This window comes from Talpa occidentalis, unplaced genomic scaffold (assembly GCF_014898055.3).
Source record: "Talpa occidentalis isolate TD23 unplaced genomic scaffold, MPIMG_talOcc4v2.1 talOcc4.16, whole genome shotgun sequence".
NCBI lineage: Eukaryota > Metazoa > Chordata > Mammalia > Eulipotyphla > Talpidae > Talpa > Talpa occidentalis.
The window spans coordinates 80,688,573-80,706,812 of record NW_023601653.1 but is presented as its reverse complement, the minus strand read 5'-3'; the positions used below and the strand labels follow the sequence as shown (position 1 = coordinate 80,706,812).

Here is an 18,240-nt window from a genome sequence, read left to right as displayed (position 1 = left end):
AGATGTGCAGGAGGGTGAGAGGATTCACCAGAGACAGAGTAGGGAGCAGAATAGGAAGACTGACCAAAATCACTGCTGAGGGGAGCAGCAGACAAGATAGGAGAGGTCTACCTCACCATGTGGGTATCTCCTTGGCCGGCAGGGGATGGAACCCGCACTGCAGAGGCTGTGGACAGCTTCACAGTGCTGCTCTCAACTGCCTGAGCCACCAGGGAGGTCCCTAAAATTAAATTTCTAAACTGAAGCTATAGCAATGTTATATTTCCTTCTAACAATATTGGAATAATTTGTATGAATAATTTGAAAGGTTAAAAATGTAATAATTTTACCATCAGAAATTATCCATAAGGACACCAACTACAGTGTGTGGAAACTAATGATGGATAAATACCCATCAAGGAAATTTAGATTAATCTTTCTTGGGAAAATTTTTTGTTTTGTCACAATGACATATGATTTAATTGAAAGAAAATTAAGGGGTCAAAATTAGGGGTCAAAATTTTTTTCTCAGTATGTTATCATTGAAAAACAATTACTTCTATACTTCATAAGATATTAATCTTGTCTATGCCATTTTTAAAAACTATGGTGAGTACTCTGTAAAGATACTACTGTTTATAATCTAAGTGACATATTCAGAGGGTTTACACTTTATTTAGATAACAAGGTATAAAAGATAGGTGGACATTTTGTCATCAGTGAGGATTACTTCTGTCATCAACAAATATGTTTAAGCTCTAAGTATGTCTTAGATTTTTATTTACAAATGAACATCATGATACTTATACAGTTTTGAAAATGGGAACCATTGCAAAACCTTGCCATTATAAGGCAATTAATAATCATTTGCAAATATTTTTAATTGAATACTGCAAAGACAATGATTTATTCTCTCTGGAGTTTCTGTAAAAGCACTAATACCCTAAGCACAAATAAAAATGTTTGACTATTAAGATGTGCAATTAAGAAGTGCCAATTGAGGAACATCTGGCACCTGAAAAAAAAAAAAGGCAAATGAATGAAATAAATAAAACAAACATAAACTTTTATACTATAACTACAAATTAGTGGTTGCCAAAAGAATAGGGGGAAAAGGTGTGGGTAAATTGGATAAAAAAGGTAAATTGTATAGTGAAGTGTTAAAATTATTTTTTAGCGATGGATTTAATGTAATATATGCAGATATTGCTCTAGAGCACATATGAAACTTATATAATGCTGAAATCCAATGTTACTATGATAAATATTACTAAAAAATGAAATGCCTTTAATTTATTCCATCAAATAAGGTTCTATTAAGGACAATAAGAAATTAGACTTGAAATTCTGAATTCACCAATAAGAGCTGGTTAGGTGACCAAATCTAGGGAGTGTATTAAACTATACAGAGAGTATATAGCAAATTCAATCTCTGAATTCTAGAACACTGGAAAGAAATATGGATAAAATGAAGTGCATATTCATTTTATGGACTCTGAGAGAATCACTCTGAGAGAAATTTGAGAGGACATTAATAGCTGTACCAATTAAAACTTAAGTGAATTGTACCAAAATCAAGAAGTATATTTTATACATGCTCTCAGCAGGAGGGGAAAAGTTTAATGAGGACTAAAGTGTAGGGATTAGGCAGATTACAGTGAGAATTATAAGTCAAGAGAAGGTATATTCATTTGAATACAAACATTGAACTCTGTGACACACTCCATCCTTCTTGTTTCACTGTATTTCCAACCTCAGTGATACCACTACACTGGTCATTTCATTGACTACACCTTCACCTTTTTGATCATGTGCTTCAAAGCGCCTTTCACTTGTTTGTTCCTCAAGGTATAAATGAAGGGATTCAACATGGGAGCCACAGAAGTGATGAGCAGAGATATCCCTTTATTTAATGACACTTTCTCCTTAGTAGAAGGTTTCACATACATGAAGATGCAACTGCCATAAGAAATGGACACGACCACCATGTGAGAAGAACAAGTAGAAAAGGCTTTCTTTCTCTGTTGAGAAGACGGTATCTTGAGAATAGTTCTGATGATGTTCGTGTAAGAGAGAATCACTAACACCAGGGTAACCAGGAGAGTCAAAATGGCTGACAGAAGCTCTATTAACTCTATTGGTTTTGTGTCTGTGCAAGACAGTTGCAGTAGAGGAGAAACATCACAGAAGAAATGATCTACAGCATTGTCAGCACAGAAGTCGAGCTGGAGACCCATAATGACTCCTGGGAAAATGATCATGAAGCCAGACAACCAAGAAGCAAAGATGAGCAAGTTGCAGACTCTGCTGCTCATGATGGTGGTGTAGTGCAGCGGCTTGCAGATGGCCACGTAGCGGTCATAGGACATGGCAGCCAGAAGAAAAAATTCAGTTGCCCCCAAAAGAATAGTAAAAAACAGCTGTGCTACACAGCCATTGTAAGAAATGGTCCTGTCTCCTGTGGCCATGCTGACCAGAAATTTGGGGATGCAAACAGTTGTGAATGAGATTTCTAAATATGAGAAATTTCGGAGGAAGAAATACATGGGTGTCTTGAGGTGTGAGTCCAGCAGGGTGAGTGCAATGATGGTGAGGTTCCCAGTGGCACTCAACACGTAGGTGAAGAGAAGTAGAAAGAAAATGACCACCTGTAATTGCGGATCATCTGTCAGTCCAAGAAGAATAAAGGTTGTCACTGTGGTGTGGTTTCTCATAGTTGGCTGTTGGCTGTTATTTGAAAGAAAAAAAAGTATGAAATGAAAATCCAGTGGGGAAATCTGTAAGAGATACTCATTATCTGGGATTCTCCATAAACACATTGTTGCCCAGTCTGAACTTCCTTTTATTTAAAATTTATTTTATTTATTTATGCATACAAGAACTGAGGTGTAGGCCAGAGATGTAGGGGTGAGAGGATTCACCAGAGACAGAGTGGGGAGCAGAACTGGCAGACTGACCAAAGTATACTGCTGAGGGGAGCAGTAGGCAAGACAGGAGAGGTCTGTAGTGCCATGTGGGTAGCTCCCTGGACTGGTATTGAACTCATGCCATAGAGGCGGGCAATTACTTGATAGTAGTGCTGACACTTTAACTCCTGTGTCCCCCAAGGAGGCCCTGAACCTCCTTCTTTATTCTGCTGTAGGAGTAAGTCTATAAAAACTCACTCATATAAATTTTACTCAAGTTCAGTCTTTTTTCCAAGTGTCATAAATTCAGATGTTTTAAAGTTTTACTGTTTTGATAATGTCATGAAATGGTAGCAAAGAAACAAAACTAGTTTAAATCTTCCTATTGGCAATTTTTTGCCAATCTATTTAGTTTACATTAAAATTTTTTATACTATATAGTCACCTGCAGACTTCTTTTTGAATTAAAATAATCATATTTTTACTGATAAAAATGCAAAGTAATGAAACTGTCATCTTAGTCATAGATCTTAAAGCTACACAGCTTCAAAAGATCTTCAGAAAAGCCACTTGCTTTGGGTGAAGTGAAAATTCGTAACCAGCATTTTACAGAGATGTGTGAATGATTCTTTTTTGGGGGGCAATATTCTCTTCCTCTGCTTTTGAATACTCTTTATAGTAGGCTTTATAAATTTCTAATTAAAATTTTACAAACTCTCAACTTTTTTTTTTAAAGATTTATTTATTTGTTTGTTTGTTTGTTTATTTATTTATACATGCACTGGGTACAGTCAGAAGCGCGGGAGGGTGAGAGAATTCACCAGAGCCAGAGCGGGGAGCAGAGCAGGCAGAAGGACCGAAGTACACTGCTGAGGGGAGCAGCAGGTGGCAGGAGAGGTCTGTGCGCCATGTGGGATCCTCCTCTGGTGGCCAGGGAGCAGCCGGGGATCAAATCTGCGCTGCAGAGGCTGTGGGCAGCTTCACAACCCAGCGCTCAACCTCTGTGCCACCAGGGAGGCCCACAAACTCTCAACTTTTAAAAATTATGATAAACTTGATATCAACATCTCTTGCCTATATGTAAGGGGAATTAAACATTCCCCCAAATTCTGTAAATTTTGACATTTAAATCCTCCTGATGCTTAGTTTTGCTTACTCCACTTATCATGATGACAATTTTACTTCCTTCTCTGATCCTCTTTGATGTCTTTTCTCTGATATACACCCAAGAAGATATAACAGGTGTGACATTTGTATTATTATGTAGCATGTTTTCCTGATAATTGCAGTGACAGATGATTCTAGAAAACAAGCTATTTTAAAAATAGTTTGCAGTAGGTCTTTTCTCTGCAGATTTGCCCCTCTTGACACAGTAGAGTCTTCATATCCAATCTTTTTTCTTTTTGGTGCACACAAATACCAGTTCAAAACTCTGCTAAACTTGTCATTTTTTCTATCTTCTTTCAGACCATGCCTATGTCCTCACATTGGTGACCTCAAAAATCTATCACCAAAATTTTTACAGTACAATATTTTCCTTAAGAAGAATATTGTTGCAGGTTAAATGTATTTTAACTTACTGCACTTCATATACCCCAGTTCTGCTGTTAAAATAATGTACAAATATTTTCAATGACTGTAAATAATTTCAATACAACAAAAATCTCCTTCCTGTTTTATTTCATTTTGTCCATACATTTATTTTTTCTCTTATCTCTTCAGTTGACCATTTAAAAAAAATCTATATTTTGGACATTTAAGTAAAATGAATACTCATTAGTAAGAGCTTTTAGATTCAAATTTAGTCTGTTTTAAAGGTGAAAGCACAGGAAAATATCAGCCAACAAAATGAGCTATATAGCGTGCCTGAGAATAAAGCCAGAGGCAGATTGATTAATAGATGGGTAGTTTCTGGTCTAAAATTAGCTTTTGAAATCATAACACAGAAATAAAAATACTATTGCAAACAACTTGATAACATTATCTTTCTTTGTAATTTCACAATAAATTCCTTGCTGAATGAAAGAAAAACAATCATTGTTTCCAGCCAGCCCTAGAGTCCCAAGAGTTTCTGTAACTGCTTTTGCAATTTAGAGCTTAGGTAAGAGATAAGAGATTCCTTTAGGATATGGAAGTCGACTACTTCATGACAGGTTTAAATTCTACTGAATTCAGTATGAATGCTTGATAAAGATAAAGAACAATGTTTCCAGTTCAGGAATAATTTGCTGTTCCAGTGTGATTATTCCCAATACTGACAATGTTCATATATGTTAAAGTCACATGCTACTATATATATGATTATCTGAAGAACACAAGCCATTCATTTTATAAAGGGCATTCCTGAGATTCTGCTTGAGATATGAAGGAAGGAGAATTATTCAAAACTTGGTTCCTACTAAATGAAGCGTTCAAAGATTTTTTTTTTTTTGTAAGATACAATCAGTTCCTTCAGTATAACTTTCAAAATAGTCAACTTAGTATTGCCTTTGTTAAAAAAAATTCCAACCTCATGTCATATCAATGGCGTAACATAAAAATCAGTTTTAATAGAGATATTGTGATTAAAATAAAAACATTTTTTCCAGACTTTAATGTTTTTAGCAGCAATTTTATTTCTAACTCTGCTTTTGATGTGAATCCCAAAACAGAAGCTACTTCTGAAGGTTGCTTCTCCAACATTTAAAAATTTTGCTTTAGCCCTTATTTTTTATTGCATTCTCATGCAGGAATACATGAATTCTAGTAAAACATTCAGGATGTAAACTCAAAGATTTTTATCATGATGAGAAACTTACCTAGTTTCCATTCCTTCTCATCTTTTTAAAACAATGCTCTCCAACTTGTTATATTTAAATTAAGTCATTTTCTGGATTATGTATAAAATTAATATATGTCTTTTTTTTTAAGTTAAGAAAGGAGAGGCAAAAAGCTAAGATTTCAGACTCATTCTCTATTTTGAGATGTTTCTGTTCTTTGTGAGAAGCCCAGTTGCTTGGTGTTTAGTTTTATGATTACAAGTAGCAACATAATCCCTTTTATATACTCTGTACCTTCTCTCAAGAGAATTAACTGATTAAAAATTTAAAAAGGAAGATGCTTTACCTTGGAGACCATTGTTCAAGATGCCATAAATATATGAAAATTTTGTAAATGAAAAAAACTGTATTCCATAAGTTCATGTTTAAAAGCAAGACAAAAAAATTCCTGAGACAGCTATATGTTGTCAGCCATAGGGCCTGTTAAGGAAATGTAAGTCAACTTACATCTCCATGAGAAACATACATTTTTGAAAAGTAAAATTAATCATCCTAGCCTAACTTCTTAAGCTAATTGCTAAAATTCTGAATGCAGATTGATTCAATAAGGGGTGCATATTGCATATGCATTTTTAAGCCTCTGAGGTCCATCTTGAGTTGCAAAGTTAGAGTCTCAAAGAAATATGTCATCATTGATAAAGAAAATGTTAATTGATAAGTCATACATGTCAGATCAGATTTATAGAGTTTTGATTTGAAGTAAAGTGAGTTCTTCAATATAACAAATGAGAATCAAATATTTGTACCTGCTCTCTAATTTTCCAGATCCAATCTGTAGGAAAATTTGATTCTACATAAAATTGCATTTCATATCCACTTGCAATTCTACATTTCATTGCTAAGCACTTAAATTAAGAGTAGATGGTATTACACATGAGCTTTATAGTCATTACACAAGAGACATTTAAAAATATTTTATTGAAGCATAAAGCACACACTGAACAGACATCACCACGTGTCTAGAGCTTGGCCACTTTTGATAGCTGTGCATCCCCAAGTGAGCAGCAGCACTCAGACGAGGACACAGTTCCCCATCCTCCAAAATCATCACTCCTTTCACCTCTGCTCACTATCCCTTCAAGGCTAACTATTGCTCTTAATTCCAATAGATCAGGTCTGCCTATTTGCACAATAGAAATGGTTATTTTCTTAAAAGTTTATGTTAAAATATGTAGCCCTAAAGGTCAGTGTTGTTTGTTTGTATGTGTATTTGGAGAGTGGGATGAAGTCATTCAGGGGGTTTTCAAAACCTTCAAAAATCAAATGATTTTTCTGAAATCATTCAAGCTGAGGAAGGATCTTCCACTTTAGGCCACACTCAGGCAACAGCTGAAGAAGGGGGAGAGTAGTGGATCACAGGGGAGTTTTTCACTGCTGGGCGTGCAGGGGATTTTCACAACTTCTATTCATTATCCATTGATAAGAATAATATAGAGACACAGCAGCATGTGAAAATGCTGGGGCTCTCTAGATGCGCATTGGCAGGAAATGTTTTCTGATTAAGAGACTGGCGTCTGCTGTCATTGCCACCATTTTAGGTCAATCCCCCACGGCCTTCCACTTGGCCTCCATATTAGCAGCTGTATACTTTTCAACTCACTCTGCCTCCTTCACCTATTCAACCCATTTTCTGTAGAGAAGATAAAATTATGTTTCCTAAAACCTAATTCTGATCATGTCACTATTTCACTAAAATAATATCATGAGACCTAAATGAATAGCAGTTTATGAGGGTCAGTGAAGTGTCAAGAATGAAGGGTCAAGAGTGGAAAAAATGAATATTTATCTATATACATATAATTTATATATAAAAACAATATATATAGAAGTATAAGATATATAATTTACATGTACTATATATGAAAAAGCATATGTATATGCATATATGTGTACACATATACTGTATACATGTATGTATATAAATGGTCAAAGGAAAATGAAATCAGTCATTTATTTATTTATTTTTATTAGCATGTGTTTTTTTTTTAAAGATAGATTTATTTATTTATACATGCACTGGGTACAGTCAGAAGCGCAGGAGGGTGAGAGAATTCACCAGAGCCAGAGCGGGGAGCAGAGCAGGCAGAAGGATCGAAGTACACTGCTGAGGGGAGCAGCGGGCGGCAGGAGAGGTCTGAGCGCCATGTGGGACCCTCCCCAGTGGCCGGGGAGCAGCCGGGGATCGAACTGGTGCTGCAGAGGCTGCAGGCAGCTTCGCAACCCAGCGCTCAACCACTGTGCCACCGGGGAGGCCCTGAAATCAATCATTTAAATAAACACTAGACTTGGTATCTTATTCATCACTCATGTATCTTTTAAGATCCTGTTTAGTAACATATAACAAAGAAATATAGCAAAAAAAACCTTGTACTAAGTCCAGCCAATTATATACTAGAGGTATTTTTCTCCCTAGTTATATTTTATTCTGCTTTTAGTATTTTTCAAATGCATTTTCATCAAATGAAGTCTCAGTCAAAATAATACACTCACATTTCTGGAAAAGAAATCATGAAATATAAGTATCTTTAAAAACATTTTAATTACTTGTAATATTTTTCAGTTTTTGTCATGAAAGAGAAAGTGATTTGAGTCCTGACATTCCAGATAATGATGTACATTTCAAATCATTTGAAAACCATCCATATCTATCTATCTATCTATCTATCTATCTATCTATCTATCTATCTATCTATCTATCTAAAGTATGTCTTAGTTATTGAAGGACATTGGAGTATGGAAAACCATATAAATATTTTGTTTCACTACTAATTTTTAAAAGAAACATTAAGCAATACATTGTTCATCTGCAAATGAAATATGTATCACTATTAACAACCAGCTTCCATAGATTATGCTTTAACATCATTTTATCGATATGCAAATATTTTATAATTTGAACAAATGGTTAATCTCTGCTGAAATTTCCTTCCATTTTATTACATAACATATTCACTAGTAAATTAGTAGTATAACAAAAATATAATGATTATTAGTTTTAAGTAGTTTCTAAATTGGTACAAAAGGATGGTAATAACTTTTACATTACATGTGTGTTAAATATGATTTCCAAGAAAAAAATCATACATTCTTAATTTAGTAGAATTGAAGACAAAAAGACAAATTGAAAAACTTAGCTTAATTTCATTCATATAATCAGAGCAAAAGGATGTGAGATGAGAAAAAAAAATCTCTTTTGAAGACTGTAAAGAAAATTCACTTCTTTGAAGCAAAATGGCCAGTACAGGATACACTAGTTTTATTCCTACATAATGTGATGATATCATCTTTTTGAGAAAGAGCCCAACTTCTGTATCATATTCACAAAGGCTGTTTTCACTTGTTGGTTCCGTAAGGTGTAGATGAAAGGATTCAAAAGTGGAGCAACAGAGGTATTGAGCACTGCAACTCCCTTGGAAAAAGATATTCTTTGTTTGACTGATGGTTTCACATACATGAAGATGCAGCTGCCATATGAGAGAGATATAACAATCATGTGAGAAGAACATGTTGAAAAAGCTTTTTTCTTTTGACTAGCGGAAGGAAACTTTAGAATTGTTAATGCAATATAGGTATATGATATTATCATCATGACCAACGTGACCAAGAGTGTCACTGCAGCAGAAATAAACCCCACTGTCTCTATCAGATGTGTGTCCGAGCAGGAAATCTGCATGAGAGGAGTTGTGTCACAGTAGAAATGATCAATAATGTTAGTGGCACAGAAATCAAGTTGTAAGCCTAAAAGTAGAGGTACAAAGATGGTGAAGAATCCAGACAGCCAAGAACAGAACACAAGCATTGTGCAGATTTTATTGCTCATGATGGTGGTATAGTGCAGGGGCTTACAGATGGCCACGTAGCGGTCATAGGACATGGCAGCCAGCAAGTAAAATTCAGATGCTCCAAGGAGAAAGACAAAAAACACTTGAGTTACACAACAATTATAGGAAATGGTTTTGTCCCCAGTTGCCATAGTAACCAGCAACTTAGGGATGCAGGCAGTAGTATAGGAAACTTCTAAGAAGGAAAAATTCCTAAGGAAAAAGTACATGGGTGTCTTGAGGTGAATGTCCACCAGGGTGAGTGTAATGATGACGAGGTTGCCAGTGATGCTTAGCAAGTAGGTGAGAAGCAGGAAGATGAATAATATAACTTTCATTTGTGGGTCATCAGTCAGACCAGCTAGGATAAACACTGTCACTCTTGTATTGTTTCCCATTATTGTTTTCTACTTTTTCCAGGTCTAAATAGAAAAACTAAACGATCCCAATGGGAAAAGAGCAGTGCTAAATAGTGTTTAAGGTAAAGTTATCAAGTTGACATTTCAGATATAGTAATAAGATGAGTAATCATGTTCATTCATAGTTTAAAGATGATTATGATAGGAAGAACTATAGTTTGCATTTTCAAGCTAACAGAACAGAGAATTCTATCTTGTTCATTTTTTTAACAATTCTACAACAGAATAGCCTATAAATGATATTGTTATTATATAACAATTAAAGAGAATATAGTGATATTTAAATCATGGAAACATATTTTTTCCTCTTGATTAAATGTAGAGTTGAGATGGTATACCATTTCCTATTTAATAAAGTAAATTGGCATTCCAGAATCTAAATTATAGTTGTCATACCAAGTACATCAGGCCATTGTTAAAATAAACATGCATCCCACCCACACATAAAAGTAGCCATGATCAATAAACAGTCTACTTAGACTTTACCATTTTACTCAAATAATCAAACTCAAATGCTTGATACTGGTGTTAAGGTCTTTCATGGCTAATGAGATCCAATTTCCTAATAAATAGGAGGCATCAGAAATAATTGTATTTTCTTTCCTTATAAGTAGTTCCATCCATTCAAGCTCTGTTATCACCTCTGTTCTTCATGCAGTGTATCTTAATTCAAAATCCACAAGGACAGCATGATAATTTCCACTCGTATAACAAAGAAACCACAGATTTCCATGCAGATGAGTTTTCTGAAAATTGAAAATGAAAATGAAAGTTTGAGATAAAAGAGTACAGAAGCATATCTGAATATATAAATATGGATTAATAACATCTTATGAATACAGAAATATAAACAAGAGAGAAAGTCAAGGTTTTATGGAATACTAGAGAAGTAAGGAGGGATTTTTAGATATAGGATAGTGAGTTTGAGGGGGGAAAAGGTTAAAAAATATGAAAGGTATGTTAATTAGTAAAAATTAAAATTCAGAATATATAAATTAGTAAGTGAAATGTAAAAATCAAAATATATAAATTGGGCCTCCCCGGTGGCACAGCGGTTGAGCACTGGGTTGTGAAGGTAAAATGTGTAATATAGTAAATAAAATTTAGAGAATAAAAACTATAAGAAAATAATGAAATTTCTCTCCATCTACTTCTGTTCTTTACATTTACCAATTCATTCTTTGTCTAAAACACAGACTGAAAAGATGAACAATTTTGATATCAGCATGGCTTAAAACAGATGAGGAGTGTTTGGTAAATTTCAACTTTTAATAAATCACAGATAGTGTTCATAATATTGTCAGAGACATGTATTTTGCCAGCATCAGAATATTCAAATGTTCAGCTAACAGGCAATTAAATAAACAAACATTAATGGTAGATAACTGTCTCAACACCAGGCTCATATCAAATCAGATAGTTGATCAGATTTGCACAGTTAGCAAATTAGATGGCAGGATTAAGCCTAAAGGAGTGATTTTTCCAAAGTTGTCCTCATTAAACTACAACTTTCTCTATTAATAATTATAGAACACATTATAGTGTATTTTTTTTTTTCTTTTTAAAGATTTATTTATTTATTTATACAAGCACTGGGTACAGTCAGAAGCGCAGGAGGGTGAGAGAATTCACCAGAGCCAGAGCAGGGAACAAAACAGGCAGACTGATGAAATACACTGCTGAGGGGAGCAGTGGGCACGGCAGGAGAGGTCTATCGCTCCATGTAGGACCCTCCCCGGCTGCACGGGGATCAAACCGGCACTGCAGAGGCTGCGGGCAGCCTTGCAGCCCAGCGCTCAACCGCTGCGCCCACCAGGGGAGGCCCCAATATAGTGTATTTCTAAAAACAAAAGATTAATGCTATCTCTAAGGACAATTTTATTCTCAGTACCTCAGTATTCCTTTTAGATTCACATAATTTTGAAACAATATTTATATAATTTTTTCTTCATTTGCACGTTATTGCAATGGCATAATGAATGACAGAAATGCTTATACATAAAACACATACCTCACATTTTACCTTGTCAAATAACATCTTTACCCAATATCAACAATAACATAAGCTAACTATCACCAAAACACATCACAGTTTTTTTTTAAATTTGCATTATAAAAAGATAAGAAGTCAGACCTATAGATGAAATGACATATATTACGGTTAATATATTAATGGTGAAAATAAAACAAAAGTGTATTAAAATATATCTAACAGGAAGTGTAGTCATTAAATTTTAGACATTCATAGTTCTTTTCACTTTCTTGAATCCTAATTAATGTATCAAAATACTTACAAATACCTTTTCTTAAGAAGCTATAGTCACACGGTATTTCATATAAACTTCTCTGTTCAAATTTAACTCTTTTATCATCGTCTAGTAAGAGGACAGCAATTTCATTTCTTTCTGAATAGATCTCACCCTATCCAAAAATTGATGATTATTTTTAAACCTATAAATGGCAATGTTATAAATGGTTTTAGTTATTTTTCATATATTTTTTTAAGGTTGTACTTTAAATTTTCCCTTCCTACAAGTTATACTTTTTGTATTGAATATATGTTGTACAGATTAGCCACAATCACATATAAAAGAAATCAATCTTTGACCCATGGACTATTTAGGTTTTCTGTGCCCCAGAGAAAAATCTCTCAAGTTTATGAAGAGTTCTCAGGGGGATATGAGATCCAAGAACACCATTCCCAAAGGATCACAAATTTATGTGAGGCAACAGTTTTCCCAAGGCAATACATTTTTTAAAAATAAGATTATAGCAACATGCTTATTTTGGTCAGTTCCTATTCCACCTGCTCTCATTATAAGATTGTTTCATATATTTGTAATATAGTTAAATTGTCCTACATCCCATCAAACATCCTGGATTTAAGTTGTTTTTAATTTGCACATTAGAATAACCTTTGTATTGCAATGTTCAATTGGTTTTAGTAATTCTTGTGTGATATACCCAACTTCATAATGTCATCTAGAATAGTTTTACTACCTTGAGTGAAATCAGCTGTATTTCAAGGATTCTACCCTCTCTCTCCCAGTGACCTGTCTGGCAACCCTAGTTTGTATAACTTGAATATTTTGCTTGTTCAAAATGCCACATAAGTGAACCCATACACAAGTGTGTATTCATATATATGTTAATGTATATTGTGTATAGTTTAGATAACCATTTAAGTGTATACATTAAGTGTATACATAACACAGTCTGCTGACTTTTAGCACTTTTCACTTAATATTCATCTGTATCTTTTTTGCATTGTTCAAGTACTCTCCCACATGGATGTATCCCAATGCCCATTTGTTTTTTGACTCACTTGTGAATTGTTTACATTTTTGGCAATTCTGTATAAATCTATATACATTTGCATGCAAATTTTATCTAATCTCTGATTTTTTTGATCTGCATTATTTTCTTGTCCTCAACTTTTTTTTTTTTTTAAATATTTATTTATTTATTTATACATGCACTGGGTACAGTCAGAAGCGCGGGAGGGTGAGAGAATTCACCAGAGCCAGAGCGGGGAGCAGAGCAGGCAGAAGGACCGAAGTACACTGCTGAGGGGAGCAGCGGGTGGCAGGAGAGGTCTGCGCGCCATGTGGGACCCTCCTCCGGTGGCCGGGAAGCAGCCGGGGATCAAGCGGGTGCTGCAGAGACTGCAGGCAGCTTCTCAACCCAGCGCTCAACCGCTGCGCTACAGGGGAGGCCCAACTTTTTAAGACACTTCTTGGAAGGTGTATATGCTGAGGGTAAAATCCTCAATTCTATTTCTCTGAGAAACATTTAAAAGAAACCATACTATCACTAATCATATATGAAAATTAGGTGATAGTTAAATATACACAAAAATTAATTTTTAAAGGAAATTTAGTCTTCTTAGGAAAAATTATTTTCTCTTTGTCACACTGAGAGATGATGCAATTGAAAGAAAAAAAGGTAAAATATTTTGCTTTGCACATCATCAGTCATTGAATCTAATTTCTAATGCTCAGCTCTCTAAATTGGAAAATAAATTCCTACTAGATTTTATAATTCATAGTATAATGATGCCATTCCATAAATTCTACGGAGTTCCATAAATAGATTTCTATTTATTTCTTTTTGAAATAACATGGAAAGAAGAATTTCCGCTTATTTTGATAACAAGGTCTAAAGTATGCTAAGAACTCTATTATGTAAAATATATGTATAAAACACACATTAAAGAACTTTATAATCAATGACTTTTCCCATCAGGAAGCCTTTCATGCTCTCAATATGCCTCAAATTTTTAATCAATTGAACATAGTAATAACTGTCTTATCTAGGTTTGACAATGGAAATTAATATATTTCCTAAAACTTGGCCATTATAAATAATCAGTAGCATTAGTGAAAATTTCAGTGTGAGTCCTGCAAGGACAATAATGTTTCAACTTCTCTGGAGTTCCTTTCATCTGTTTGTAAAGGTAAACTCCAACTGTAAACCTAGTAAAAAATTGAAATTATCAAAATATGTATTTTAAGAAATGCTATTAAACAAATATGCTACATCAATTAAAGTTCCATTGAGCACACTCAGAAATCAGACTTCAAATTCCTCATCAACCAATAAAAGCTGCATAGCTGATCAAATTTAAGTGGTGTATTAAACGATGTATAGTATACCAAATACAAATCAGAATTCTAGAAAAATGGAAAAGAACATAAAAAAAAGAAATCTAACTTTGAATCACTCAGAGAATTTTGAAAGCACATCTTTAGAGGTAACAACAAAAATTTAAATGAATTGGACCATAAAGAAGAAATACATTTTATACATGTTCTCAGCTAAAGGGAAAAATAGCCAAGAGGGCAAAATTTTAGAGATTAGGCTGATCACAATGAGAATTACAACTCAAAAAAGATTGACATATTATTTGAATATAAATATTGAAAAATTCTGCAACAGTCTCCACCCTTCTTGTTTATTTTATTTTGATTTTATTCATACCCTTAGTGATACCACCATATTGATTCATTTCATGGACAACATCTCCATCTTTTTGATCATGTGCTTCAAAGCGTCTTTCACTTGTTTGTTCCTCAAGGTATAAATGAAGGGATTCAACATGGGAGCCACAGAAGTGATGAGCAGAGATATCCCTTTATTTAAAGACACTTTCTCCTTAGTAGAAGGTTTCACATACATGAAGATGCAACTGCCATAAGAAATGGACACAACCACCATGTGAGAAGAACAAGTAGAAAAGGCTTTCTTTCTCTGTTGAGAAGATGGTATCTTGAGAATAGTTCTGATGATGTTCGTGTAAGAGAGAATCACTAACACCAGGGTAACCAGGAGAGTCAAAATGGCTGACAGAAGCTCTATTAACTCTATTGGTTTTGTGTCTGTGCAAGACAGTTGCAGTAAAGGAGAAACATCACAGAAGAAATGATCTACAGCATTGTCGGCACAGAAGTCAATCTGGAGACCCATAATGACTCCTGGGAAAATGATCATGAAGCCAGACAACCAAGAAGCAAAGATGAGCAAGTTGCAGACTCTGCTGCTCATGATGGTGGTGTAGTGCAGGGGCTTGCAGATGGCCACGTAGCGGTCATAGGACATGGCGGCCAGAAGAAAAAATTCAGTTGCCCCCAAAAGAATAGTAAAAAACAGCTGTGCCGCACAGCCATTGTAAGAAATGGTCCTGTCTCCTGTGGCCATGCTGACCAGAAATTTGGGGATGCAAACAGTTGTAAATGAGATTTCTAAATATGAGAAATTTCGGAGGAAGAAATACATGGGTGTCTTGAGGTGTGAGTCCAGTAGGGTGAGTGCAATGATGGTGAGGTTCCCAGTGGCACTCAACATGTAGGTGAAGAGAAGTAGAAGGAAAATGACCATCTGTAATTGAGGATCATCTGTCAGTCCAAGAAGAATAAAGGTTGTCACTGTGGTGTGGTTTCTCATGGTTGGCTGTTATTTGAAACAGAAAAAAAAAGTAGTGTGTAGTGAGAATCCAGGAGGAAAGTTTGTAAGAGATACTCATCTGAAATTCTTTATGGTTAATATGTATTTTTAATGTAACTATCTCCTTGTCATAGATCTTAAAACTACACAGCTTCAGTAACTTTTTGGAAAAGTGTGAAGATTTCATTATCCTAATTTTACAGAGGGATAAGAGTCAAACACATCTTTGTGTTTATTAATCTTAAGAGTAGATTTTTCAGTTCTCTCAGTCAAATTTCATTGTGGACTCTGGACCTTTTAAAATCATAATAAACTTTGCCCAAAGATCTGCCACCATAGCCAGTGGAAATGTAATACTTTACCAACACTCAGAAGACGTCAATATTTAAATGCTCAGAACACTTAGTTGTGCTTTCCCTGAGCACATAAATATACTCCTCTCTCATCTGGATGGTATCTTTTCTCAGATAGATACCAAAGCAGATATCAAGGATTTTGTCACACAACATTTGTATTGTGTGTAGCATGTTTGAATATTTTAGGGACTTTGGCAGGTTCTAGAAAACAAGCTATTTAAAAAAAATAACTTTCAGCTGGATAAGCCTGTTGGTTTGTATTGGTGTCACCCTCTGTATGGCTGTCCTTATTGCCAGAGTAAGCTCCTCTCTCTTAATCATATCCATATTTTTTTCTTTTTGGTCACACACAACAATTAAATTCATGTTAACCTTTTCATGTTTCCCATTTTTTAGAATCTTCTTTCCAACCATGCCTCGGTCCTCGTATTGATCACCCAAAACATCACTAAGTTTTTCTAAACTATGATCTTTTCTTTAAGAAAAACATTGTCCCAGGTTAAATTATATTTTAACTTATTACAATTCATATAGCCCAGATCTGGTGGTAAAACATTAGACAAATATTTCTAGTGATTAGAAATTATTTCAGTAGAATAAAATTCTTTTTTCTTACCTCTTTTGCTTCTTTCTACATTTTTTTTTCTTTCTTATGTCATCAATTAATAATTTTTCAGAATTGTCTATATTCTGGACATTTATAGTAAAATGAATACTCATCAGAGAAATTTTAAATATTTAAAAATTTTAAAAATTATAGATGACAAAAGGAAAACCTCATTCAACAGGATGAGTTACATAGAGTCTAAACAAAAAATCAGAGGTAGACTCTTTATGTGGGTAGACTTTAGCCAGAATTTAAATTTTAAAATTATTGAAAATAACATATAACAAGCTACTTGACAACATTATTTTTTCTCTCTAATTTCCCAGTAATTATTTTACTGAATGTTAATAAAATAGTTATTGTTTCCAACCACTCTTAGAGTCCCAAGGGCTTCTGTAATTGCTTTGCCAATTTATGGCTTAGAAAAGAGTAAGATATTTCTTTACTTGAAAAGTTCGTGACATGTTTAATTTCTATTCAATTCAATATGACTGACAAATATAAAACAATAATTTCCCAAGTTCAGGATGATTTCATTGTTCTAATTTCATAATTCACAAGGACAATGTAGAATAAAATCATATGCTATTATCTATAATTATGTGGAGGAAACAGCACATTTATTTCACAAAGAACATTGCTGCAATTCTGTTGGATATTATGACAGGTATTTATTCAAAATTAGACACTTACCAAATGAAGATTTCCTACTAAGATAACAATCAATTCATTGTTACTTTTAAAATAGTAATTGCTTCACAAAAAAATTTTTAATTGCTTTGCAAAAAAAAAAAAAGTTTTGAATTTCATGCCAAACTGCCAATAGACTACTGGAATCAATTTTTCAAGCTTCATGAAATAAATTATTGTGATTAAAATAAAAACATAAAATTTTCACTTTACTGTCTCTTGCAGTAATTTCATTTCCAACTCTGCTTTTGATATGAATCCTAGAAGAGAAGCAATTTCTGAGGGCTGTTTATCCAACATTTTTTTTCTTTAATCCCTACTTTATCTTGGGTTCACATTTAAAAGTACATTAGTTCTAATAAAACACACTAAGAATGTAAGCTCAAATATTTTTATCAGGACAGGAAATTTATCTAGTTTCCTTTCTTCTCAATTTCTAAAACAATATTCTCCAATTTATATTTTGTTTAATCAAAGCATATTTTATTATGTACAAAATATACATCTTTTTTAAACATTTTTTTAAAAAGGAGTAAAATAGTAAGTTTTCAAGGTCATTCTCTGAAGCCCAATTGCTTGGCTTTTAGTTTTTATGATTACAAGTAGCAAAATAATTCCTTTTTATATGTTCTGCCACTAGTCTCAAGAGGATTGATTTCATATTTTTGAAAAACAAGTAAGCTTTACCCTAGAGAACACT

At 34.1% G+C, this 18,240-nt stretch overlaps 3 protein-coding genes across 3 annotated transcripts; all 3 read right to left on the bottom strand.

Moving 5' to 3' along the window:
* Positions 1 to 1,766: 1,766 nt before the first annotated feature.
* On the bottom strand, positions 1,767 to 2,693 carry LOC119248440 (olfactory receptor 6C74-like). The gene has a single exon (XM_037515396.1). It carries the CDS (start codon positions 2,691 to 2,693, stop codon positions 1,767 to 1,769), a length of 927 nt encoding a protein of 308 aa, XP_037371293.1.
* Positions 2,694 to 8,984: 6,291 nt separating this feature from the next.
* LOC119248438 (olfactory receptor 6C74-like) lies at positions 8,985 to 9,923 on the bottom strand. The gene has a single exon (XM_037515393.1). It carries the CDS (start codon positions 9,921 to 9,923, stop codon positions 8,985 to 8,987), a length of 939 nt encoding a protein of 312 aa, XP_037371290.1.
* A 5,025-nt stretch (positions 9,924 to 14,948) lies between these two features.
* Positions 14,949 to 15,887, bottom strand: LOC119248439 (olfactory receptor 6C74-like). Its single transcript, XM_037515394.1, has one exon. The coding sequence runs from the start codon at positions 15,885 to 15,887 to the stop codon at positions 14,949 to 14,951; it is 939 nt and encodes a 312-aa protein (XP_037371291.1).
* Between the last annotated feature and the right edge of the window lie 2,353 nt (positions 15,888 to 18,240).

Coding starts and splice junctions, on each gene's coding strand:
- LOC119248440 (XM_037515396.1), bottom strand. CDS start 2,693: ATGAGAAACCACACCACAGTGACAACCTTTATTCTTCTTGGACTGACA.
- LOC119248438 (XM_037515393.1), bottom strand. CDS start 9,923: ATGGGAAACAATACAAGAGTGACAGTGTTTATCCTAGCTGGTCTGACT.
- LOC119248439 (XM_037515394.1), bottom strand. CDS start 15,887: ATGAGAAACCACACCACAGTGACAACCTTTATTCTTCTTGGACTGACA.